The 27,940-nt window shown below is 45.4% G+C and overlaps 1 protein-coding gene across 3 annotated transcripts in view; it reads right to left on the bottom strand.

The window, feature by feature from the left end:
* Positions 1-50: 50 nt before the first annotated feature.
* The window catches only part of SYT17 (synaptotagmin 17), a 489,562-nt gene continuing 461,672 nt past the window's right edge, over positions 51-27,940 (bottom strand). For 2 of the 3 annotated variants that reach the window (XM_073591116.1, XM_073591117.1), the window contains exon 8: positions 53-1,136. In XM_073591116.1, the coding sequence (XP_073447217.1) occupies positions 940-1,136 (197 nt within the window). In that variant the 3' untranslated portion in view covers positions 53-939. Of the gene's footprint in view, positions 1,137-27,940 lie in introns of all 3 variants that reach the window. The other variant, XM_073591118.1, reaches the window with a different exon arrangement.

Below are 27,940 nucleotides of genomic sequence, written 5' to 3'. Positions count from 1 at the left end.
GTACATGTCAAGTGTTGCACACAATCAAGTTGTTAATGGCACAAATAAATATATTTATTTATCAAGAAATATGCACTCTTAGACTACATGTGTATTAAATATACAATTACTACATTTTGTGGCTTTTTTTAGGCTTCAAGGTCTGTTATAGAATAATCATTCTTGTGTACAGGAAAGAGACCAAATTCTTGTGTTTATTTATCAGTGAGTTGTACCTACAGTGACAAGCCTAGATCCAAGCTCTTTAAAATAACCAATAATTTTCATGTGTAATTTCATGAATAATACAGAGTCTCTTGCCTGTAGGAACTTCTACACATATACTCTTAGAATATTATTTATAATTTTCACATATATGTATATCTGTATATATATCACTATAACTTTAAATCAATTTGTATAAATACAAATTTGTAGTTTTGTACTTTAGAAACAAATATATAAATATAGATTGTGTTTATACATACTCACACACATACATCAACAGGTATAGTGTTCAACATGTATAAGGACAAAACTGCATTTCAGATAGGTGCCACATATTTTAGATTTTTTTTGTGTTATTTTTAGATGTTTTTCCACATTCACAAGTCAGATCACAGATATCTATGCCTCCTTCAAAATGGAATAAGATAGTTTTCATGAACTAACATGTTAAATCAACTTTTAGAATTCTTAAGCAGCTCCAAATCGACATTTTCTATAGTGGATGGAATGAAAAGTCAGATGAGTGCGCAATGCCATGACAGTTATAACAATAATCAGCATATCTTGAGATATTGCCTGAACAAAGTTGATCAGACCAACATTGAACACGTGATTTGCATCATGAATATTAACTTAGGCACATAGGCTAACTGCTGCCATTAATCAGAAGCAGCTGAAATAGTTGATTCCAATCCGATGTGAGTAAGCGTGGTGACATCACTTCTGGGGCTCTCACGTCACTTCTAGTGAAGCTGGGGAGACTCTGTCACACTCAGCCCGCGATCTCAGGCTGTGCCACTGCTCCACTGCTGTCCTATTCGAGTTTAACATTCTTCGCCAATGGTTTGATTCAGGGGAGCCGGATGAATACTGACCAATCACAATCCTTCCAATGAAATCATTGCTGCTTTTCATGTTATGTCCATAAACTGAAAGAAAAAGTAGATTTGATCTCAATCATCCCATATTTCATTAAAAATAGATACACTGATTCCCATCAATATCAGCTTTTATAAAATACATAGCATGGAAGATCCAACTGAGGAGTAGACTTGCTAACATTTGTAACAGCCATCAGCTTATGCTAGCCACATGCTAGCTTAAGCTGATGGCATGCTCATTCCAAAATTCATGTGAGCATTCAAACTAAATTTTTCAGTACATTCTTTGATTGACAAAAATTGTTTGAAAATGTTCATTTACTTTAAAAATCAACTTTTCAATGAATGGACTTTTCCCAAATGAAAACCACATGCACTGTTAGAAATTCATTCATTTGAGAAAACATTTCCACTATGCTCCTTCAAATTATATCATCATTAATTAAAAATTAATGTTGATTTGGCCGCCCACTAATGATCATAAAATCGAAAAAGAACAACAGAAGGCTACTATGTTTCATGTGTGGTGGACTTGCCGCAAAGTTAGAAGGCTTTGGATCAGGGCCTTCACTTCATTTCATACAGTCACGAATGTGAAAGTCCCCAAAACCACTAAAATTACACTTTTGAATGAGCGTTGGGGGGACCCCAAGTACAAACAGTGTCTATTTTTTTATTTATAGTGGCTAAAATGATTATTGCGAGAGAGTGGTGGTCCACCTAGCCATAATGAAAAATAAACTGTCCTGGATTATACTGCACAAGTGCTAGTCTTAAAGACAAACAGACTAAATTTAAGAAGACATGGAATCCTTGGCTGCTCTATTTGCAACCATTTGAATGAATATAGTAATGAATGAATGAATATAGTAATCTAGTGCAGTGTTTTCCAACCTTTTTTTTAGTCAATGCACCCTCTAAAATTCTGCACAATCTCAAGGCACCCCATTCTAAAATATAAAAAACTAATAGTTTTACATAATGCAACATCTTCCACACACATAGGACACCCAATATTAGAGGGCATTTATTCTTCCAAAGCAAATACATGTTTGCACACTGGTACTGACTAGTATTCCAGTGTTTCTCTTCTCCCTCAGTTTCTCTCCCTCACTTAGCTAATGTGACCCCATAGCTGACGGAGAGGAGTGGGGGAGGGGCAAACAAAGATGCTGCGCAGGCACCTGACGTCCTACTTATCAACCAATCATATAATTAGTTGTTACGATGCCAGGGGCTAGAAGGTTGTAATGGTGCACAATGAAAACCTGTGGCTTTGTGTAACTAAAAGGCAGGCTTGATCCACCCTCTGGCTTGTATACAATTTTTGGGCAATTTTTAGGCAGTTTGCCAAAGCACCCCTGAAGAAACCTGAAGACACCCCAGGGTACCTGGGCACCCTATTGGAAAAAGGCTGATCTAGTGGTTCGGGCCTTTGCCCTTGAAGGGGCGACTCTCAAACTCTTTTTTTTCTTTTTCTCCCCTTTCTGTCTTTTCTTTTTTCTATGCTGAGGTCCTAGCTACCCTTTTTTTTCACTCTTGGTTGTTTTTTTGTTTGTCAGTATCAGTTAGTGCCAGCTTTCAGTATTTCTAGAACACCTAAAGGATATTAGGGACACATTGATTATTTTCATGTCTGATCATCAATATATGACCAAAACTAAATTGACAGGTGCGGCTCAAGGCTCCACTGGGTCCTCTTATGTAGCAACCACTTGCAGTGCGGACAAGGACAGAGCTCATCCCAGCTCTAGACATCTAATAGAAAAGTCCTGGAAGTCGCACGTCTCTTCAAAAAACTGTAAAATGGTGCATGAAAGCCTCAGCCCAGGCTCCAACCAGGCCATGCCACCAGTGCGTTTCACTCTGCCAATGGAGCTTAGTCAGGGGCATCATCAATATACGCATAGAAGGAAAATCTAGGTCTATGTCAACTAACAGCTATTCTAACTCCCCCAGGATTATTGACAGTGGCTCTGTTAAAGAGGCAATTGTTCTTCTTTGAGTTTGATGTACTAAAGCTGTGTCATTTTATAAATATGTTTTCACAGTGCGTTTCATGTTTTGCTCTTTGTATGGATGTTTTTTTAAGCTGGTCAGTCTGTCCAAATTTTTGTATTCTTAAAATAATAAACACATTGAAACAGAAAATCAAAAGAACGTTTTTTAAAAATAAAAGAATTCAAACAAAATTCTAATAGCATATGGCCAGCTTTAGACTGTACCTGTGGTATGCTGAACATCATACCTGGCCCTTCCATGTGCTTGCATGCATTATCTATTCATTTCAACAGTGCCCTAGGAGCCCAAAAACTTGGAGGTTCTATGCTGCCAATTCCCACTAGAGCATGAGCATGGTTGCCCATTTGCCCACCTCTCTCATCCCATGAGCTTTTGTACTGCTTAATGAGGTAATCTACAACATCATTAGTCAAAAGGGGAGGGTTAAGTTGGCCACACATTTATACATTCCTTTTGTTCAGCCTGCTGAACAGCATAGATGGACCAACCTCTCCTTAAAGCTATTGTATTTTGACAGCCAGCACCATTGGTTCTCAGAATTACCCAAACAGTGGATGTACTTATTGGATGCAGTCACTGTTTGGGTAACAATTTTCCACCCTGCTCTAACAGCGGCACTTATAGCTCGAATTTCATCCGATTCAGCAAAAATTGCCCACAATTTGAGTAATGTATGGCAGCTTTTAGAATGTGATCTTGCAAAGTCTGAAAGGAATAAGCATAATAGAGAGCACCAGATTGTGGGGTTGATGATATTGATGATGTTTTAGCATACTGTGAATTTTTTTAAACAGGAAAGGTAGAACTTTGCACGAAATATCAATATATATATTTTTTTCAGTCTTATTTTATTGAATTTTAAGTGCAAAGAACAAAAGATTGGAGGTACAAAATATTTTAGATTTTATAATGATAAAAGTCAGTTCTTGCCACTAATGCACCACTGGTGCCAACTGTATTGGTAGTTTGCTGCATCTGCCCATTTTTTCCAAACCCTGGGTGATAATCTTCTGGATCTTACAGTGTTAGCCAAACATGCAGATCTGTTAAAGAATGAGGATTACAACACAATCTGAGCTGTAGGCCGCCCAAGCTTTTAGTACATGACTACTTTTATTTTATTTGTTTAAGAGCTACTACAGAACAATCAAGATTTCTGATTTCAGTGTACAGTTCCATGTTCCTTGTTTTGTGTACTCGTGCTAAGGGAAAAGTTAACAGGATTATCAAAATAACCCTCTGCAGTGGAATTAGGTTTACAAGCATTCCTTAGCAATCACACTGTCAGATAAATGTCCCATTATCCCATTTTTAAAACCTATTACATACTATGTTACTTGAGACCTTCTTTCTCAGATGTTGAGTGGGAAGATTTTGCAAATGCCAAAAAGCTGACGTTGTATAAGGACCCGTGGGTTTATGTACATCACAAAATAAAACCCATCTCCATATGTTAGATGAGTAACAGCCATTGAGAACCAGATTTAAATGCAGCCATTTGTTCTGAGATCATTTAAAGCACATCTATATTCTGCCTTTGGAATATGAAACTGATGACAGCATAAGTATGCTGTAATGGTTGATATTCTGTAACATGAATGAATGACAGGCTGTATTTATAAATATGTCTGCAAAACCAACTCTCAGTATCTGAACTTAGTGCAGCCACAGTCAGATTCCCCTCTATTATGCAGTATAATTAGCTTTAGCAAATGTTAACTGAACTCTCTACAGGACCAAATTTGTATTAATTCAGATAAATTTAGCAACAATTTTTGCTGTACTTTCTGCAAAGTCTAGCACAAGACATGCAATCTATGTACAGACTTGGTATTGGCTGTACAGAAATGAGGTACAGTACAGTCTTTTTAAAGGATGAGGCGACCACTCAGTCACATACTGCAGTGCTAAATCATTACCCTATTTCCGAATTTCCAAATTTAGCCATTATCCAAAATTAGCACTTGGGGGCTAAAAACATGCATGTAGCATACATTCTAGGGGGAGTCCAACTGGGAAGCAGGTGAATGGCTGAGAAGGATCTGGGTGTTCTAATAGATCATAAGCGTAATAATAACATGCAATGCCAAGCTGCAGTTTCTAAACCTAGCAAAATACTTTCTTGTATTAACAGAGGTATAGACTTTCTATTCCATCACAGTACTGAGCTCTCAAATGCTGAGCTCAGAGCTACTGTATCAGGGAAGATAAAGCACATGGTGAGGGGGTTTGAACCAAAAAAAGAACTTGCTCCTGTGATGGTGAAGTAACAGCAGTGGGGGCTGGTGGGTTCTTCTTTGTGGGGGGCGGCAAACAAACAACACCCCCCCCGGCACTTACCCGCTCGTGCGGCGGGGCAGTAGTGTCCTCTCCTGGAGTGTGGGCAGCGGACGCGGCGGCTCCAGTGTGTCCGCTTCTCCAGCTTCCACCGCCATGTGTCTTCCGCCAAATCGCTAGGCATCTAATAGGATCGCCTAACGCTTTGGCCAATCGGGAAACAGGTCTCACAGACATGCCTCCTGATTGGCAGGGAGGAACTTTAGTGTGAGAATAGAGAAAATGAATTCGCTATGATCACACAACTGGGTAGGCTTGAAGCGCAATGCTCTGCGCTCCGAGCTCACCCTTTTTTGAAGCCTATTAGAGCCTCTGACTCTAATCAGGTTCTTAAAAAAAAACAGCCTGCCACATTGGAATCCATGGTCTGGCGCCACAGATATGTAGATCAGGGGGCCGGGCGAATGGAGAGGGGAGGCAGCGCCCGTGCGCCCTCTATGGATGGGCCGCCATTAAGTAACAGTAACAGCTAGGCATCTCTTAGAAACGTTAGCAACATCCCAGAAGTTTTCCAGTCAGGCTTTATGAGGTACGTACATGACCTACGTATATGGCGAGGGCATTACTGAACATTGGTCAAAGCTGCACAGCTTGTTTTTATCTACAGATAGCCCTTATCTGCAGAGGCAGTTTTTTTGGTAAAGGTGCACTATGCCTTTAGCGTAACTCCACTTTTGTTGAGAAAAAAAAATTCCCCTCTGGCTGTTCTATTTACATGGCAGGGATTTTAACAAAATTTCTTGCAGATTGCTACCTTTTGTTATTCTGAAGAAATCCATGTGTGTTTGTCTGTGTCCAAGTGGGAAAGTGAGTCTAATGGGAGTGGTTTCATAATTATCAATCAGCTGTGCACCTGCAGGGCTCTAATGAGGAAAGCTGCTGGGCCTGCATCCCTTTAGCCGTGATTTCCTATTGGAAGTATCTCACCAAAATTACATTTTTTGTTGTAGGAGATGCCTGAAATCTGACTTGTATCTTGGGACAGACTTCTGGGAAATTTGGTGAGCCAATCACAAGCAGGAAATTATGTTTCTGGGGGGGGTTCTATACACATTCTGTGTACAGAACACCTCCAGGTAGCCATATTGCTTTGCATTTTCAGAAAATTACGGAGCTGTAGATTGAAAAGGAAAGGTAATTTTTATTAACATTCAATTATAATATGACTTGTGTCGCAATTGTATATGGTATATTATTTTTTCTTTATTTGCTATTTTTTTCCCCCACGAAAGTGGCGTTACCCTTTAAGGAGTTTTCAGTCAGGCTTACTGCATACAACACAGATTTATTATCCACTTAGCCCTGGTTCACATTGGTGCATTTATACATGCGATTTGACATGTCAAATTGCATGTCAAATCGGCAGCAATTTCCGGCAATGGCACCGTCTTAATCGGTGCAATGCTGCATTTCCAATGTCAAAAAGTCGTTTCTGTACTACTTTTTGTGATTTTGGTGTGCGATTTCCACTGACATCTGTACAGAAACCCACACAGATGTCCGTGAAATTGCCGCCAAAATCGGGACTGACATGCAGGAGTGCAATCGTGCGAGTTCAGCTGCAATCGCACAACCTCATACCCGCAGCTCAGTGTGAACCTGGGCTGAATAAACTTAAATACTGATACCAGGATTTAGTGGCATTTCTCTTTAACAAATTGCTTGCCATTTTTTCTATTACATGGCATTAATTTTTCAGATTCACATTAGCCTTCACTGTTTCCTTTGGATAATTATACACGTGAAAAGTTTTGTACACTTTTAAAATTAGGTAAATCTCTTCTCCATATATACAGTAGAGGTCGACCGATATATCGTCCGGCCGATATATCGGCCGATATTTGGTGTTTTTTACTTAATCGGCATCGGCCGATTGTGCTGATAAAAAAAGCCGATATAGCTTCAGCGCAACTTGCAAAAGACTTCTGTAATAGAAGTCAGTGCAAGTTGCCTGTGTGAAGCGACTTCTCCCCCTCTCTGGGCAGCCTGCCAAATCTGATAAAAAGAACCTGAAGGATACAATGTTTACACTTATGAATGAACTGAGCTCTGTGTGTAGAAGCTCTCAGTTTAACCATTTAAAGACTAAATCTTTTCTGACATTTGTTGCTTACAAGTAAAAATCCTGTATTTTCTGCTAGAAAATCACTTAGAACCCCCAAACATTATATATATTTTTTTAGCAGAGACCCTAGGGAATAGAATAGCAGTTGTTGCAATATTTTATGTCACACGGTATTTGCGCAGCGGTCTTTCAAATGCAATTTTTTTAAAAAATACACTAATAAATTAAAAAAAAAACTAAGCAGTGAATTTAGCCCATTTTTTTTCATCCAGAAGTTTTAATTACCTGTTTTTGTGTATTTAATATTTAAGAGAGGTTTTTTTATATTTTTTTAAATCTAAATTCTACATACAAGTGAACTGATTGGAGGTTTGTTTTGTTTAATAAATGTTTAAATGTAAAAAATTTTCCGTATCACTGAAGGTTGCTTTCACACTGGAGCAGGCATGCGTTGATGGTAAAACGCTGCTAGTTTTAGCGGCTCTTTACCATCATTTTAGCAGCGCTATTCGGCTGCTAGCAGGGCGCTTATAACCCAGCTAGCGGCCGAGGAAGGAGTTAAATGCACCCCTGAAGCGCCGCTGCCGAAACGCTTTGCAGGCGCTTCGGCAGCGGTGCGCATTCATTTCAATGGGCAGGAGTGGTGGAGGAGCGGTATACACTGCTCCAAAGATGCTGCTTGCAGGACTTTTTTTAACATCCTGCCAGCGCATCGCCTCAGTGTGAAAGCACTCGGGATATCACACTGAGACTGCAGGGGAGCCGTTTTACAGGCACTTTACAGGTGCTATTTTTAGCCCAAAAGCACCTGAAAAATGCCCCATTGTGAAAGGGGTCTAACTGTTAGATTTTATGAGATGAAGGTAAAAAAAAAAAAAAGAAAAAAAAAAAAAAATCGGCCTAATATATCGGCCCAAAAAAATCGGCATCACATATCGGCCATCGGCCACCGCGATTTGTAAATATCGGCATCGGCCAGAGAAAAACCCATATCGGTCGACCTCTAATATACAGTATATATTAAAAAAGTTGGCGGTGATTGTTATCTGCTTGAATAGGCCAACATCCCTTGAATGTAGAAATACTATTTTACCCCCTAGGGGTGGGACTTTAAAGGCACAGGAGGGTGACAAAATATATAGTAAAATAATACATTTTAATAGTGTCAAAAAAGTACATGTGGTGAAACAGACAAGTGTTAAAACACAATTATATGCTTAAAAATTAATAGGTCGCTACATGGAGGCATCGCAAAGGATCATATATAACAATATGATGCATGTGAACTGGTATAAATCTGCAATCACAGTTCCAAAAATGTCTCCACAATAAAGATTTTATCAAAATGTAAAAAAAAAACAGTACAAGAATGTGAACAAAGTATACAACATACTGTTTGCAAATCTTGTGTGATTAAGCAATGTATAACAGCAAAAATAAACATTGACATTAGGATATATGTCGAAGGCTAGTGATTTAATAGGCATAACAAAGCAAGTCATATTTTAGTGTAAAAAAACAAATAAATAAATAAATAGAATATTATAATGAAAAAAAAAATAGGTATAGAGTAGTAATAAGATTAATTGTGCGGTCATAATTTCTTGTGTTGGCTTTCTCTCGAAGAAAGGCTAAGTCATTAAAATGGAAAATTGTATACTTACCTGACGGTAGTTTTCCTTTCCTGATACATAAACATGACAGCATACACGTATGGGTATAGGCTCTACCCCTCGCCCAATCAGGACTGGTTACACTATATTTAAATAAGTCACCACCCCCAAGGCGGCATTCTTGTAACTATACTCAAATGCGAAGCCCACAAGGGAGGGACCTGTATGCTGTCATGCTTATGTATCAGGAAAGAAAAATTAACGTCAGGAAGCATACAATTTTCCGTTTTCCTGACACAAGTATGACAGCATACACGTATGGGATGTAGCATGCCCAAAAATCACAAGGTAGGGTATGCTGACATAATATTTTATTAATTATCCATTCTGGTCAGTACAGCACGACCAAATTCTACAGTCATTAGGGCTGCCGGATCTACTTTGTAATGGGTCAGGAATGTGCCATATGTTGACCATGTTGCAGCTCTACAAATTACTTCTGGGGATACACCCATGAACTCTGCCCAGGACGCTGCCAGGCTTCTTGTGGAGTGTGCCTTCACACTTGATGGAGGTTCTAGGCTTCTTTCCTGATAAGCTCTCTTAATGGTTTTACCCAGCCACATTGCCAGTGTCCTTTTGGACGCTGCTAGCCCTTTTCTTAATCCAACTGGAATGACGAATGGATATTTACTTCTGGGCCAAAGCCTCTCCATTTGATTAAATACTGGTTCTGCCCTTGTCATTTCCTATAATCCAAAATGGCTTCAATTTCAAATTCCTCCTCCCCGTCCACCATTATAGCTTCTGGAGGTCCTCACGATCTGGAAAGGAATTTGGTACCTCGGGCTTAAGTAGTGAAGCATGAAATACAGGGTGGATCCTAAATGAGTCTGGGAGTTCAAATTCATAGGCTACCGAATTGATCTTTTTAACTGGGAAGGGCCCCAAGTATCTGGGTCCCAGTTTCTTGGAAGGGCATGCCAGTTTCAGGTTTGTAGTTGAAAGCCATACACGGTCACCAGTCCAATTCCCCCTTCTTCTCTTATCGAAGAATTTTTTATTATCTTCCTGTGCCTTAGAGATGGTTTCTCTAAGCACCCGATTGTTCGTGACAAAGAAATTCAATCTATCCTGGACAGCTGGTACAGAAGAGTCTGGTACAAGCGTTGGCAAAAAGGAGGGATGAAATCCGTAATTGGAGAAGAATGGCGACTGATTTGTGGCAGAGTTAGTAGAGTTGTTGAATGCGAATTCTGCCAAAGACAGTAATGAGGCCCAATCTTCCTGAGAAAAAGAGGAGAAGCAACGTAGGTACTGCTCCAACGTTTGATTAGTACGTTCAGTCCGCCCGTTGGTCTGGGGGTGATAGGCTGAGGAAAAACAAAGTGTGATGCCTAGTGCTTCACATAATGATTTTCAAAATTTTGATGTGAACTGTACTCCATGATCAGAAACAATGTCATTTCTTTAATAAAGATCCTGGCAATCTCGGTTGCTGACGGGGTCCCTTTCATGGGGATAAAATGTGCCATTTTAGAAAAGCAATCAACTACCACGAAGATGGATGAAAATCCCTCAGAGGGAGGGAGCTCGACAATGAAGTCCATTGCGATCTTATCCCATGGCCTTTCAGGGATAGGCAGTGGTCTCAATTGGGCCACCAGAAGTGCCTTTGAACTAGGCCCATAGTCTTGTGACCCCCAAAGTGACCTGCCACGAGATCATGGCAGACCTGTAGGGTGGTGTTGTGCAGATTTTGAGGGACAAAAATTTTATTTCCTCGCCAGAAGAGCCCATCCTTTTCTTGGAGGTTTGTACTTGGGGGTAGTGATGTTTTTAGGAATGCCTGACAGATTTGTGACACAAAACTAGATTGGGTTAATAAGAAATTCCCATCTTGCAGGATAGTATCTGGTGGGGATGAAACCTCAGCCTCCGTGAACATGCGGAATAACGCATCGGGTTTGATGTTCTTAGACCCTAGCCGGTAGGTAATATGGAAATTAAAATGAGAAAAGAAAAGAGCCCATCTTGCCTATCTGGGTCTGAGGCGCTTGGCAGTCCTGAGATATTCTAAATTTTTATGATCTGTGAAGATCAATATTGGGTGTGCTGCTCCCTCTAGGAGGTATCGCCATTCTTCCAAGGCCGATTTTATCACCAGGAGTTCTCGGTCCCCTACGTTATAATTTTTTTCCTATAAACCTAATTTTTTGGAAAAGCAAGCCACAGGGTGCATTAAGGACTTAGGTCCTTGGTGTTGGGACAGGATGGCCCCCACAGCATTTTCCGATGCATCCACCTCCAGGGTATAAGGCAAGGCAGGATCAGGATGTTTTAGCACTGGGGCGGAGGTAAATAACGCTTTTAATTTGTCAAATGCAGCTTGAGCTGCTGCAGTCCATTGAAAATGGCTTTGCTTCCTTGTGAGCTGCCTGATAGGTGCTATGATACTGGAGAAGTTTTTGATAAACTTTCTGTAGAAATTGGAGAACCCAATAAAACGTTGTACTCTTTTGTACTCCTTTTTTATCGGTTAGGGGTGGCCAGGACATAATGGCTGAGACCTTCTGAGGATCCATTGCCACACCCCCAGTTGATATTACCAGGCCGAGAAAGTGAAACTCACATTTCTTGGCTTTAGCGTAAAGTCCGTTTTGTCTCAATCTGTGAAGAACTTGTTTCACATGGTCACGATGTGCTTCTAGGGAGGTGGAGAATATAAAAATATAATCCAAGTAGACAATCACGAATAAGTCCAAAAAGTCTCTAAAAATATTGTTTACAAAATGTTGGAAAGTAGCTGGTGCATTAATGAGTCCGAATGGCATAACCAGGTACTCGAAGTGGCCAAAGCGTGTCCGGAAAGCAGTCTTCCACTCATCCCCCTCACGGATTCTGATTAAATTGTAGGCACCCCGTAAATCCAGCTTTGTGAATATCTTCGCCGAACGAAATGTCTCTGGAACAGTTCCGGGATCAGTGTGAGAGGATAGCGGTTTTTAACTGTAATTTTATTCAAGTCCCTGTAGTCCACACATGGGCGGAGGGAATGATCTTTCTTCTCGACGAAGAATATTCCAGCACCAGCTGGAGAAGAGGAGTGTCGGATGAACCCCTTTCTAAAGGTTCTCGTCAATGTACTCCTTAAGGACCAAGAGTTCAGGTTCCGACAGAGGAAAGATCCTTCCAAAAGGAATTTCTGCCCCTGGTAATAGTTCAATTGGGCAATCATAAACCCGTTGAGGGGGGAGAGTGTCCGCCTTCTGTTTATAAAATACATCCAGGAAGTTATGGTATACAGATGGGACCAGTTTTTGGGACTCAGATGCAGATTTTAAGCAGCCGATGACTGGGACCATATGGTGGAAGGCCTTGAGGCAGTTCTGGAGACAGTAGGTAGACTGGAAGACCACCTCACCAGTAACCCAATTAATTTGAGGGTTATGGGCTTGCAGCCATGGCATTCCCCAGAATGATTGGAAATAGTGGTGAGGAGATGACGTCCAGGCATAGTAGTTCCTGATGGTTGGGTAGTATGTTAGCGGATAGTGGTTGGGTTTCATGAGTAATAGGCCCAGGTTTGATATTTGACCCATCTGCTAGCCGTATGGAGAGTTGTTGTTGCTTGGGCGTTAATGGAATGTTGTGTTGCAGGACGAAGGCATGATCAACTAAGCAGAATCAATTGTAGCCTGGACCCGGAGTGTTCCTTCTGGAAGCTGTAGTGGCCGGCTTCCCCACAATAGAGGCAGAGGTTGTTCTGGCGCCAACGCTGCTTTTCTTCTGGTGACAGTGGTGAACGGAGCAGGCCTATCTGCATTGGTTCCGGAGCCTCAGAGGTGGCAGTAGGTACATGGGAGGCAGGAATAGGAGGATTGCTAGGAACTTTAGGCAACATCCATGTGGGTCGAATTTGGCTGGTTCTCTCAGATCTCCGCTCTCTTAGACGACGATCTATCTGGATGGACAATTGGATCAGGTCCTTCAAAGAACTGGGAATTCCAACATGGGCCAACTCATCTTTCAGTGCCTCAGAGAGTCCAATGCGGGACTGATAGCGGAGGGCGGCATTGTTCCATAGTGTATCGGAACTCCACCACCTTAAGTCTGTTACGTAGTCCTCCACTGGCCTACGACCCTGTTGGAGGGCATAGAGACTGGCCTCTGCGGTTGTGGCATGCTGAGGGTCGTCATACAATTTGGTCATTTCATTTAGAAAAGAGTCCATAGTGTCTAACAGAGGGCTGTCCTGTTCCAATAAGTGGTGAGCCCAAGTTTGGGGTTCCCCTTGGAGTAGTGAGACGACGAACCCCACCTTAGTGCTCTCCAAAGAGAAGGTAAGGGGTTGTAGCAGGAGGTACAGCTGGCAGGCATTTCTGAAGGCACGGAACTTGCTACGATCCCCCGAAAACCTCTCTGGAGTGGGAACTTGAGGCTCTGGGGGTGGCACCACTACTGCAGGTGCTGATGCTGAGGCTGCTGGGCCAGAGGGCCGAGATGCTGTGGCCGCCTGATGAGTTGAGGTGCTTGGAGACAATGACTCCACTCTTTGCTCAAGTTGACGATAGCCAATTTACAGGCCCTGGACTGCCTGGGTAAGGGCCGCAATCTGCTGGCACAGAGCTTCCAAAGGTGAGGCCCCCTTTTCGGACTCCATGTTGGCTGGATCGTACTGTCACGTACCTTACAGCGGAGTCCGAAATGCTGAGGGTGGCCTCTTGCATGGTTCCGGTCCCAACACCCCTGGTAGTGAGGACAGGGAGTGCTGGGGCAACGAAAGGGTGCAGGTGCCTGCAGGCTGAAAGCTGGAGCTTGGAGATACAGGATCCTCTTGGATTAAAGCGTGAAGACTGATCACCAGAACTGTTCAGCAGAAGCCAGGCAGGTAAGTATGGATTCAGGAACAACTGCAACGTCAGAAACAGGCAAAGGTTGGCAACTGGCTGGCAACAAGGTACATAAACGGAAGGCAAGTTCGTAGTCAAGAACAAGCAGAGGATGGCAGCGGGCTGGCAGCGAGGTACAGAATCAGGAAGCAGAGCCGTAGTAGAGAATCCAAGCCAAGGTCTGTATAATCAGTAAAGTTAGATAACAGGTAGGGGTGATCCAGGAGAATGGTCAAGGAAGCCGGGTTTGTCAGGAGCAAGGTAACAGGTCAAACAGCAATCAGGAACTCAGGAACAAGCTGAAAACGATCCAGCACTGGTATCAGGCAGAGACTCTGTTTATACAGGGCCCCATGCACCAGGATTGGTGGACGTGAATGTGTGTGCGCACTCGTGTGCATGGGTGTGCGCGCACATGTTCGTGCGAGTGCGCACGTTCGTTCCGGAACTCGTTCGCCTCTGTCGGGGACACTGTGCATGTCCATTGGTATTAGCGGAATGGGAATTAGCCACTGCTGCACGAAGACGGGCATTAGCACTGTGAGTTCTCTGACAATGTCCATTGGTATAAGCGGAATGGGAATTAGCCACTGCTGCACGGAGATGGGCATTAGCACTGTGAGTTCTCTGACAGAACGTCAAATACCCTTTTAAAAGAAGCCACAAACTCTGGGTAACTCAAGAGAACAGGTTTTTGCGTCTCCCATAGAGGGTTTGCCCAGGCCAAGGCTCTCTCAGAAAGCAAAGATATCATGAAACCTACTTTGCTTCTGTCCGTGGGAAACGCCTGGGGCAGCATCTCAAAGTATATCTCAACCAGGTTGAGAAACCCTCTGCATTGGACTGGATCACCCCCAAATCACTGGGGAAGCGGAGCGGAACCAGACATACCTCTTTTAGAGGTAATACTCGAGGTGGATGCCTGCACAGAGACTGGAGCAGCAGCAGGGATGGCCTGCAACACAGGTTGTACCAGAGCAGCCATAGTGGGAGATTCCAGGTGAGCCGTTTGTAACACCATGGCAAACTGATCCATGTGGTGATCCTGCTCATCCAATCTGGAATAAATATTACCAACAAGTGGATTGACTGCATCTTCTGAATTCATGGCCTTCTCCTATTGTCAGAAACCATGAATCGGACTGAAATAGAAGTACAGTTAAATAACACTTGTTTAATAATAAAAAGGTAAAACAAGTAAACGTAGTCAAAACATAGCCAGAGTTCCGGAACTGGAACGGCTAGTCAGACAAGCCAAAACGTCAGGGAGTCAGAGATGAGCGTAGTAGAACAGCAAGCAGGATCTGGAGCCAGAAGGAATGTCAGCCAAGCAAGTCTTTAACAGAAACACAGGAAAGCATCTCTAGAGATGTGACCAAGGCGAAGGCAGAGATCATCTGGGCTGGACGGCTTAAGTAGGCAGGACTGACGAGCAGGATATCATCACGAGATGAATGGAGTCACTGTGGAGAGAAAGGAACTGGCAATTAGCCGACAGCTGAGCAGCCAGCTTTGAGAAGGAAGGGCTAAGCCCAGCCCTGACAGTATGCTAGGGTGCATATCCAGTGGGCGCTGAGTGCATCCACTGCTTCCTACTGTGGAACTTCGCCCTTGCCAGGAACTGTTTGCACTTGCTGTTGGCCAGGGATGCCATCAAATCGAGGTCTGGTTGACCCCATCGCCTGCAAACCCACTGAAAAACTGATTGGTTTAGTGCCCATTCGTGTTTTGCGGCCTAGCTAGGTAAATCTGTGGGGCTGGGATGTACACAGCCGACAAGTTCATCAAGTTCTGTTGAGCCAAGGTCATAATTGGTGCGACCCGTGTTGCCCCTTGACGGCGCACGTAGGCGACCACCGCCTTGTTGTCCATCTGAAGCATCATGCTGGGTCTACTTATTTGGTCCTGGAAGGCTTTCAAGGCTTGGAGGGCTGCTTTCAACTCTATTTTATTGTAGACTTCTCTTCGTTTGTTCTTCCACCGACCCTGAGCTAGCTGGTCCTTGCAGTGCGCCCCCCAGCTGATGCGACTACTATTGGTCTCGGTGGATTGAGTTGATGACAATTCGATAGATTGTCTGGCTTCCTCCACCATTCAAGGGAACATTTCATTATTGGTGATATTCTGATCCGCTGACGTGTGGATCGGCTCCTCTATTGTTTCAGGAATTCCACCTGAAACATCCTCATCTGCTAATGCGCCCACTTCAACATCGGACCGCTAGTGACCCCAACAGCCTGAGGCAGCGGGAGGCCAGGAGATATGACCATGCTGAGATATCCTCTCTAGCTGGGAGATTAGTGTTGCTGCCTTTTCTGGCGGGAGTTCCACTGTGTTCCTGGATGTATCCAGGATCGCCCCAAAAATAGCATTCTCTGCTTTGGTGTCGGTTAACTTTTCTGCCAGTTGATTATCCAACCCAATTTCACTAGGGTTCTGACCAGGATTCTCCCGTGTTCCATTAGGACTTGAGGTTCCGGGGCCAATAAGAGGACATCGAACAAATAGTGGGACACTTGTAGGCCTTGCTTGCGTACCATGGCTATGACGGGGAGTAGCACCTTGGAAAATGTCCTGGGGGACGTTGATAGGCCGAATGGCAAACAGGTGAATTGAAAGTGGTGTTCCATTATCGCAGAGCGTAAATACTTGTGACACTGCTAATAAACTGGAAAATGTAAATAAGCGCCTTTTGAGTCTAAGGATAACATCCACTCCTCCTGGCTGATGGTTTGTGTGATTGAGTCTAGGGACTCCATCCAGAACTTCTGCACTCTTATGTATTTGTTCAGCTCCCGCAGATCTAATACTGGTCTTAGATCCCCTGTCTTTTCTTGATTAAGAAGAGAGGAGAATAGAATCCTTGATACCTTTCCTGGCTCAGAACTGGAGGAGTGACTGGACATATTTGATTACTATTTGAGTCTTGTGTTGGGACCTGGGAAGTTTTGTGTGGGTGAACCTTGGCAACTTTGGCTGGGCTAGAAATTCCCAATGATGGACCTCCTGGATTACCCTTATGAACCAAGGGTCCTTGATTTGCTCCACCCAGACCTGCGCAAATTGGCTTAGACGGGTGCCAACTGGGCCCGTCTGGGCGCAGAAACCTTCAAAAGGGTTTTTGCGTTGCGCCTTGGTTGGACTTATTCACTCGTGCCACCAATGTCTGGGGGCTCTTCCATCCTCTACTGGCATCTCTGTTTGCCCTGAAGGACCGTCTGTCTCTCATTCTTCCTGTGAACTGCCTTCTCTACGGCTGGCACTGACGCTTGGCTTCAGGTCCTGTGGGATCAACCCTGACTTACCCCCTGTCACTTTTGAGATTGCCACTTGCTACCAAATAAGGCAATTCTATCAAAGTAGATGCGGCACCAGTTGGACTTTGATTTACCGACCATTGTCCACGGTTTGAGCCATAGCGCTCTTCTTGCCATTACTGATGGCAGCATCACCCTGGCTGAGCATCATAGTGCATCGATTTTGCCCCCCCATGAAATTGCCTGCCAGCTTGATTTCGTTTAGTATTTTCAATACTGCAGGATTTCCTGTCCCTGCCGCCAGCTCCGCTTCCGTGTTCTGTATCGTTATGGACTTGGCTACCGTCGTTAGTGCCAAAGCTGGCCTACAGGCATTTCCTGCTGCCATATAATTTTTCTTTAGTTCTACATCAATTTTCTGCTCTGAGGCGTCTTTAAAGGTGACCGCGTCGTCCATCAGTAGTGTGACGTGCTTAGCTAGTCTCATAATGGCCGCATCTAAAAGCAGGGGTACTTGCCATGACGGGACCTCCTCTTCCTGGAAGGAGTACATCTTTTCAAATCTGTTAGACAAAGACTGTTTCCTCTCAACCTTTTTCCATTCATCGTAGATAATATCTTTCACCTCCTCAATCAAGGGGAACGAGAGTATCGATTTTTTTCAGCTGCGGATACTATTTTCTCGCTTTTGCTGGTTGCGTAATTTCCTCCTCCCCTTCAAGCACTTCTCTGACCGCTTTTACTAGGGGTTGCACTAGTGCAAAGTCAAATCCAGCAAACACTTCTTCCCCCACTGGGGAATCGCCTTCCAAACCCGACAGTAGCGATGGTTCCCTTGGGGGACTCTTTTGCGCCAGTGGTGGGCTGGGTGCCATTGTTCCTGTTTGGCTGGGTCTACCTGCCACTTCCTGATCATCTCTGTTTTCTCTGCTTCCTTGTCTGTCGCTGCTTCAAAGAGATAGGCTCGGCACAAAATGTTCCTATGTAATGCTTTCAGACCACATCATAGGCATTAGTCCTCCGCCTCCTCAGCTTGTAGCTCTTTCAATCCCTGCTGGCCATCTTGGCGGGATTTTGAATGGGCTGTAGCCGTGCAAGGGCTTTTGTCTGTTCTTTTTGAAGAATGGTACTGGCGGTGAGGGCTGTAAAAGATTTACTTTTATTAGCCATATGCTTTCTTTTAGTGGCGTTTAATACCTACTTACCTAACCCTCACCTTATGTTATGCACGGCACAAACAGATACAATCTGTTTAGACAAGGACACTTTCGAGGTTTGATCTTACACATCTTCATTCCCTCCTACCTCCAGCAACCCTGGATCCCCTCTTACCTGGCATCTGCTGCCTGTCCCTCTTCCTGCTTGTGCACTGGCTTACTCCACCTCTGCTTCCTATAAAGGGGGCAGAGAGAGGACTGCCCTCTCCACAGGTGTCTCCTAATTGCTGCTTCAGCCATTCCTGGGGCCTCCTGCCGCTCACTGCGAACCGGAAGTCACCTGGGCGCCATCTTGGTCCACCTTCACTGACCGGAAGTCCTCTGGATGCCATCTTAGAAGAGCAGAGCATAGAATGGCTGCCAGAAGTCTGGCAGGTGCCATTTTGGAAGTGGGCAACACCCTGGACACAGTGTCTCTGCTCCCTGCTTTGAAGCTAAACGCTCTAGGGAAAGACCATGGACCTTGCAGCCTAAGGGGGGTGTGCTATACAGCCCTGGAAGCCATGCCAGGAAGGGAGGGAGACCCATGTTGCTCCAGGTGCTGGGATTTGTGTCCTACCTGTCTCCAGAGACCAGTATCCGGCCCCCCTCAAAGTTTCTGGACCTGGAGGGGGGCCACCCTCATATGGGAGTTTTACAACTGAACAGAGGGGCTTCAGCACAGGAAAGAGGCTGAACCTGCGCAGCTGGCAAGATGAAGCCAGCAAGGTGAGGGTAAAAATAAAAGTCTTCCTTCCATAGTTGTAATCGTCTGAGCATTTGAGAAACAAAAAGAGAAGGCCGCCTTGGGGGAGGCCGACTTATTTAAATATAGTGTAACCAGTCCTGATTGGGCGAGGGGCAGAGTTTATACCCATACGTGTATGCTGTCATGCTTGTGTCAGGAAAAAATATTGAAAATATTTCAAATTGAGAAAAAGGATATCTTCTGTGATTTTTGTGATGTTGTTTTCCTTTTTGGTGTGCTCAGAATCATAGCTCAAAGTGCCTAAACCTCAAACCATCTGTAGCTAGTTTTGGTATGATATTCTCATGCTCAAGTCAATTTTTTATCAAGCACTTTTATGCAAACTTGAAAACCGAATACAGATTTTGCAGAATTACCCCAATTTCAGGTTTCCCTGACTGTATCACCTGAATCCATCTAATATTTCACTAAATAGTGACAGCAGTGACACTCAGCTTTATAAAAAATATTTTTTTAAAAATTAAATAGAAAACTTGCTCTGTGCTCCAGATACATATATTCATAAAAAAGAAGCATTCTTCTGCTACCTACATAACTATATAAACATAAGATGTAAGAAACACACAAGGTCTTTGCTACAGCATTATCATACATATTTAAAAAAATATTGAGCAAACAATTGCTGGGCCTGGGAAGTGGGAACTGTCATATGGGACCAATAGAAGAGTCCTTTGAACTGTGTAATCTCTGATACAGGCCGACATGGAACTTTATAATCAGGCTCCACTGAATGAATATAGCAGGGGAAAGGTATTAGTAGCAGATAGAGTTAAACTATTAAGATAACCTGTCACTTTGCCTTAAATACAAAAAAGTAATGTTCACTTTCTTATTTGTACTGTTTTGTACTTTTTTGTACTGTTTGTATAATTTTTCCAAAAAATAATAATAATTAAAAAAAAAACACAACAGCCAGGAATCCAGAATTTTCAGAAGAGGACAAGAATTTCTATCGACATCTGCTTGTAATGGGAAGTAATTTGTTCTAAAAACAATTCTGATATATTACAACTAAGAAGCTCATAAATGTATACAGCCAACAAATATGCCTTGCATAAAAAAAACTCAGCATATTGCTGTGCTAAGGGGGTCGCAGGTGGCGCTTAGAACCCATTATAACAGTGTTTATAATGTTATAATGGGCATTTGGGAAAGCACATAGTTTGCGTGGGTAAATGCCGATGGAATAAAATAACTTTTATACGAGTACAGGGGCGTACAGCCATTCACTTCTATGTAGCATGCCCTGCCTGTGGCCTAACAGCTATGGGTAAATGCTGAGTTTTTTTAAGCTTGGCATATGCCTATATGTTTGTGTGCATGTACTCTTAGGAACATCTGCTGTTTGTGTACATGAGAAGGCTGACAGATTGTCAAGATCTGCTCTCCATAGAAGAAAGTTTAGGCCCAATTCACACTTGAGCTGTGTGACATTTTCAAGCTCATTTTTAGCATTTGTACAGGTGTTTTTATGCACAATTATAACTCAATTTTAGCAACTGTAAAGTTAGTTACTAGGCAAGAAATTGCTTGTTACAGATGTTTTTGTGTGTTCTCCATGCATTTGCAGGCTCTTTCTTTAAAGTCTATTGGGCAAAAACACATGACTCTGCCCCAAAAGAGGCTCAGGTTGTTTTTCAAGCAACAAGCCCCACAGGCATAGTTGCCAACATTGTAAAAAAAAATTCCAGGACACTTTTTTGGCTGTAGGCGGAGTCACACTATAATTAGGGGGCATGGCATGCGTTTGTAGACGTGGCATAGTAAAAAGAAAAATGCGGCGCGAATGGGCGTGGTTTATGTGAAATTGTAGGAGTGGCTTAAATGGGCGTGGCTCAAAAAGGGTGTGTGGTTAGAGTCTGAGATGAATGAGAGATGGAGAGGGAAAGGGGGAAAGGGGGGTAGAGGGATGGAGGGACAGCAGACCCAGATCCTACACCACAATAGTAATGTGTATTCCAGAGTTTAACAATCAGCAGATATAGATATTCCAAACACCTGGTGTTAGCGCTTCAATCATCCCGGCACCATGGTTGTTATGGTGTCAGGATGATTGAAGTGCATTATTTCTATTATTACATTGTAATATAGAATGAAATCATTCAACTCACCATAATGCAGAATCAGTGGGACGCCTAAGCGTGTCACCTGCCACTAGATGCCATCAGGTGCCCCCAGCAGAGTCCGTCCTTACATCAGATGCCCCCCGCAGAGTCCGTCCTTACATCAGGTGCCCCCAGCAGAGTGCCTCCTTACATAAGGTGTCCCCAGGACAGTACCTCTTACATCAGGTGTCCCCAGGACAGTACCTCTTACATCAGGTGTCCCCAGGACAGTACCTCTTACATCAGGTGTCCCCAGGACAGTGCCTCTTACATCAGGTGTCCCCAGGACAGTGCCTCTTACATCAGGTGTCCCCAGGACAGTGCCTCTTACATCAGGTGTCCCCAGGACAGTGCCTCTTACATCAGGTGTCCCCAGGACAGTGCCTCTTACATCAGGTGTCCCCAGGACAGTGCCTCTTACATCAGGTGTCCCCAGGACAGTACCTCTTACATCAGGTGTTCCCAGTACAGTGCCTCTTACATCAGGTGTTCCCAGTACAGTGCCTCTTACATCAGGTGTCCCCAGGACAGTACCTCTTACATCAGGTGTTCCCAGTACAGTGCCTCTTACATCAGGTGTCCCCAGTACAGTGCCTCTTACATCAGGTGTCCCCAGTACAGTACCTCTTACATCAGGTGTCCCCAGTACAGTACCTCTTACATCAGGTGTCCCCAGCGGAGTGCCTCTTACATCAGGTGTCCCCAGCGGAGTGCCTCTTACGTCAGGTGTCCCCAGCGGAATGTTGGCTGCAGTCAAGGGGGGAGAGGTGTGTGGGTGGAGGCATGGTGACTTGGGGTGTTACAGGCTGACTTGGGGAAGGGTGGAGGCATGGTGGTGATTTGGGGGTGCAGGCATGATGGTGACCTGGGGGGTGCAGGCATGGTGGTGACTAGGCCAGAGGGGGTGCAGGCATGGTGGTGACTAGGCCGGAGAGGGTGCAGGCATGGTGGTGACTGGGGGGGAGGTGGGTGCAGGCATGGTGGTGACACAGGGGGGCGGGTGCAGGCATGATGTTGACATGGGGAGGAGGGGGTGCAGGTATGGTGGTGACACGGGGGGAGAGGGGGGTGCAGGTATGGTGGTGACACAGGGGGAGGGGGGAAGCAGGTATGGTGGTGACACGGGGGAGGGGGTTGCAGGTATGGTGGTGACATGGGGGGAGGGGGGTGCAGGTATGGTGGTGACATGGAAGGGAGGGGGTTGCAGGTATGGTGGTGACATGGGGGGAGGGGGGAATCAGGTATGGTGGTGACAGGGGGGAGAGGGGGGTGCAGGTATGGTGGTGACATGGGGGAGGGGGGAATCAGGTATGGTGGTGACGAGGGGGAAGCAGGTATGGTGGTGACATGGGGGGAGAGGAGGTGCAGATATGGTGGTGACATGGGGGGGAGGGGGAAAGCAGGTATGGTGGTGACACGGGGGAGGGGGTTGCAGGTATGGTGGTAACATGGGGGGAGGGGGTTGCAGGTATGGTGGTGACCTGGGGGGTGCAGGCATGGTGGTGACTAGGCCGGAGGGGGTGCAGGCATGGTGGTGGCTAGGCCAGAGGGGATGCAGGCATGGTGGTGACTGGGGGGGAGGTGGATGCAGGCATGGTGGTGACATGGGGGGGAGGCGGGTGCAGGCAATCCTGGTGACATGGGGGGGCGGGTGCAGGCATGATGTTGACATGGGGAGGAGGGGGTGCAGGTATGGTGGTGACACGGGGGAGGGGGAAGCAGGTATGGTGGTGACACGGGGGGAGGGGGGAAGCAGGTATGGTGGCGACATGGGGGGAGGGGAAAGCAGGTATGGTGGTGACACGGGGGAAGGGGGGAAACAGGTATGGTGGTGACACGGAAGGAGGGGGGGAAGCAGGTATGGTGGTGACACGGGGGTGCAAGTATGGTGGTGACATGGGGGGAGGGGGGTGCAAGTATGGTGGAGACACGGGGGGAGGGGGTTGCAGGTATGGTGGTGACACGGGGGGGAGGGGGAAGCAGGTATCGTGGTGACACGGGGGGAGGGGGGGAAGCAGGTATGGTGGTGACACGGGGAGGGGGGAAACAGGTATGGTGGTGACACGGGGGAGAGGGGGGTGCAGGTATGGTGGTGACACGGGGGGAGGGGGGAAGCAGGTATGGTGGTGACACGGGGGAGGGGGTTGCAGGTATGGTGGTGACATGGGGGGAGGGGGTTGCAGGTATGGTGGTAACATGGGGGGAGGGGGGTGCACGTATGGTGGTGACATGGGAGGGAGGGGGTTGCAGGTATGGTGGTGACATGGGGGGAGGGGGGAATCAGGTATGGTGGTGACAGGGGGGTGCAGGTATGGTGGTGATATGGGGGGAGGGGGGAATCAGGTATGGTGGTGACAGGGAGGGGGAAAGCAGGTATGGTGGTGACATGGGGGGAGGGGGTTGCAGGTATGGTGGTGACATGGGGGGAGGGGGGTGCAGGTATGGTGGTGACATGGGGGAAGGGGGTTGCAGGTATGGTGGTGACAGGGGGGGAGGGGGAATCAGGTATGGTGGTGACAGGGGGTGCAAGTATGGTGGTGACACGGGGGGAGGGGGGTGTAAGTATGGTGGTGACACGAGGGGAGGGGGTTGCAGGTATGGTGGTGACACGGGGGGGAGGGGGAAGCAGGTATCGTGGTGACACGGGGGGAGGGGGGAAGCAGGTATGGTGGTGACACGGGGGAGGAGGGAAACAGGTATGGTGGTGACACGGGGGAGAGGGGGGTGCAGGTATGGTGGTGACACGGGGGGAGGGGGGAAGCAGGTATGGTGGTGACACGGGGGAGGGGGTTGCAGGTATGGTGGTGACATGGGGGGAGGGGGTTGCAGGTATGGTGGTAACATGGGGGGAGGGGGGTGCAGGTATGGTGGTGACATGGGAGGGAGGGGGTTGCAGTAGGGTTGCCACATCATCCCTTTAATCCAGGACACATATGAATTCCACAGGTTCTGAGGCTGATTTAATGCAGATAAGGCACCAAGTGAGTTTAATTACCACCTTAATCAGCCACAGAACCTGTGTAATTAATGTGTGTCCTGGATTAAAGGGATGATGTGGCAAACCTAGGTTGCAGGTATGGTGGTGACATGGGGGGAGGGGGGAATCAGGTATGGTGGTGACAGGGGGGAGAGGGGGGTGCAGGTATGGTGGTGACATGGGGGGAGGTCGGAATCAGGTATGGTGGTGACAGGGGGGGAAAGCAGGTATGGTGGTGACATGGGGGAGGGGGTTGCAGGTATGGTGGTGACATGGGGGGAGGGGGGTGCAGGTATGGTGGTGACATGGGGGGAGGTGGTTGCAGGTATGGTGGTGAGACGGGGGGAGGGGGAATCAGGTATGGTGGTGACAGGGGGGAGAGGGGGGTGCAGGTATGGTGGTGACATGGGGGGAGGGGGGAATCAGGTATGGTGGTGACAGGGGGGGAAGCAGGTATGGGGTGACATGGGGGGAAGGGGTGCAAGGGGGAGCCAAGACCCTCAGTGCACTGTCCCCAGCCAGCGGAGCCCCAGTCCTTCCATCAGGGTGTCCGTGACTGTGTCCCTGCTCATCGCAAGGGGGGAGCCAGGACCATGATTGCACTGTCCCCAGCCAGCGGGCCCCACTCCATCCATCAGTGGCGCTCTGGGACACTGTCACACACGAGGCAGAGCAGAGGGTTGGCAGCGTTGGCGGCGGTGGCGGCGGCGGCAGCGACCGAACATTTCCTTGTGTTCAGTGGAGAGGGGGGAGGGGTCGCCAATCCCTGTAGCCAATAGGCTTCAGTGTACAATAGAATTTTCTATTTGTACACTGAAGAGAGAAGCCGATTGGCTGCCCCTCTGCCCTGCACTGAACACAAGGGGGCAATACACTCGTGGAGACGACGGCGGCCATTTTTGTGGAGCCGTTGCCGTTTTTTCACAAAAACATTCCTGATTTTCTCGGGACAAACCCAAAATCCCATGAAAACATTCGGGACAAGATTAAATCGGGACGAGGGTCCCAAAACCGGGATTGTCCTGGGAAAATCGGGACTGTTGGCAACTATGCACAGGGGAACACAGTTCTGGCACCCCCAGCACTGAATGGGTTGCTAGGGGGTGCTGGAGGGTCTATTGATGCTGGCTATTTGGGTAACTATTGTTGTTGGGGGGTCTATTGATGCTAGGGAGATTATTGTTGCTGGTGTGTGATCTATTGTTGCTTGAGAGGGTCTTATGTTGATAGCTGCTTGTAAGCAGGTTGACATTATGCCAGTCAGGTGCTGCCCAAGAATGGGAGGGTAAGAGTAAATTTCCTTCCAGTTATTTTGCTTGGTGGGATTCTTTGAGTCCAACCCACTGCTCCTGTGATATAAAAAGGGACAGTGGTCCAGAGCAGACAGCCCCTGAGCCCAGAGGGAAGAGAGTCAGAGAATCGCACCCATGAGGAATGAAGGAGGAATGTCTCCTGAAAACACCAGCCACTGGAGAATACCAACCAATGGACGTGTTAATACACAGACTCTTTCTCTGCAGGTATGCCGGGGCAGCACATAACCTGAGTTAGGTCTTAGGGATGTAGGGAAGGAACCATTTCTTGTGCATTTGAACTCTGTCAAGTTTTGCACCTTTTAAAGTTTTTCAACATTGCATTCTGCCTAGCCTGAAGTTATTCAAAGTTATTCAAAATGCAAGCAACTGGCACACATTTATAAACTGGGGTTTATTTACTAAAGCTGGCAATTGCAAAATCAGGCTCACTTCTGCATAGAAACCAATCAGCTTCAAATCTCAGCTTGTTCAATTAAGATTTGGCAATAAAACCTGGAAGCTGACTGGCTTCTATGCAAAAGTGAGCCTGATTTAGCATTCTCCAGCTTTAGAAAATAAACCCCATAGTCTACACCAAGGCTTTATCTTGGCACTTTGGAGGGGGGGGGGGGGGGTGCAGCAAAAAAAGCCGCTCCCCACACAAAAAACAGCCTCCTCCCGTCTCCCGCATGAAAAGAGTCCCCGCTGCCTTGCACTACCTTCCTAGTCATTATACAATTGAGTGAAATAATCCTATGATTACAATCAGTGGCGGCTAACACAAGTCAAAATATCTTACAAGATAGGAGTAATCTTACTAATCCAGTGATATATTGTGATAGCACATACAGGCGAGCAGGTCCTAGTTTAACTAAAACAAAGTCCCAGATAATATCTTACGTATTAGCTAAGATCAGTGGTATAAATATTGCTTCTCTACAACATACTGTACAGTGTGCAATGCATATTACTGTATATTATTCATGTCAAAACTCTGTATTCTCCCAAAACTGAATTTCTTATTGTTAATTCTTGTAGTTATTAAATCTTTAAATGTTTTATAATATGCATATTTTTATAGCATATATATATATATATATATATATATATATATATATATATATATATATATATATATATATATATATATTGGGGACAGAAAGTATTCAGACCCCCTTAAATTTTTCACTCTTTGTTATATTGCAGCCATGTACACAGAGCACCCCATAATGACAGAAAAACACTGAATTTTTGACATTTTTGCAGATTTATTATAAAAGAAAAACTGAAATATCACTTGGTCCTAAGTATTCAGACCCTTTGCTCAGTATTTAGTAGAAGCACCCTTTTGATCTAATACAGCCATGAGTCTTTTTGGGAAAGATGCAACAAGTTTTTCACACCTGGATTTGGGGATCCTCTGCCATTCCTCCTTGCAGATCCTCTCCAGTTCTGTCAGGTTGGATGGTAAACGTTGGTGGACAGCCATTTTTAGGTCTCTCCAGAGATGCTCAATTGGGTTTAACCTCCCTGGCGGTATGATTATTTCTGATTTTAGGTGCTGAAAGCGGTACAATTATTTTGCACAGAAATTTGGCGTTTTATATTGTAGGCCTGTAATTCTTAGGAATAGTTCACTTGAATCTGTCCAAACAAGAGTCTAGTAGACATCCCGGGTATGATAAAGTTTGAAAAACGAAATAAAAAATTATAATATAATAAATAACTATAAATAATTATAACAAATAATAATATAATAATAATAAAAATTATTCAATAATGTAATCAAATCAAAAACACTGAAATTTGCTCAGTTGCAGAATTTTAGCTTTTGTTACTTTTAGTGTTTGATGACGGATCTCCTCACAAATCACTATCGCTCAATTCTGCGAGTGATTCTAATTTATTATCGCTTTTTTCTAGCTGCTCTAAAACCACTTTTGATGTAAAGAGACAGTTTTGGTTGCTATGGACAATCTCCAGTTTCCTGGCAGAAAGAACAGTTTTATATATATAAAACTGCATGCAGGACACTGGACAGACCACTAGGGACAAAGGGGATGTGTAGTTATTTGATACAGTACTGTAATCTGTAAGATTACAGTATGCTGTATCTATACTGTGTGTTTCACTTTTGAATTTACCGCCGAACTCCGTCCCCGTGCGTCGCAACGCTCGCAGGGAACGGAGCTCGGCACTGTGAATCGAGCGAGACACAGCGGCTCGCCGATCACAGCGGGGAGACATCGCAGGATCCAGGGGACAAGGTAAGTATGCTCTTCCTGGATCCTGCGATGCAAGCCCGAGTCTGGCTCGGGGTTACC

This window comes from Aquarana catesbeiana, linkage group LG06 (genome assembly GCF_042186555.1).
Source record: "Aquarana catesbeiana isolate 2022-GZ linkage group LG06, ASM4218655v1, whole genome shotgun sequence".
NCBI classification, from domain to species: Eukaryota; Metazoa; Chordata; class Amphibia; order Anura; family Ranidae; genus Aquarana; species Aquarana catesbeiana.
The sequence above is the reverse complement of the archived record's forward strand: the minus strand, read 5'-3'. Positions and strand labels throughout refer to the sequence as shown.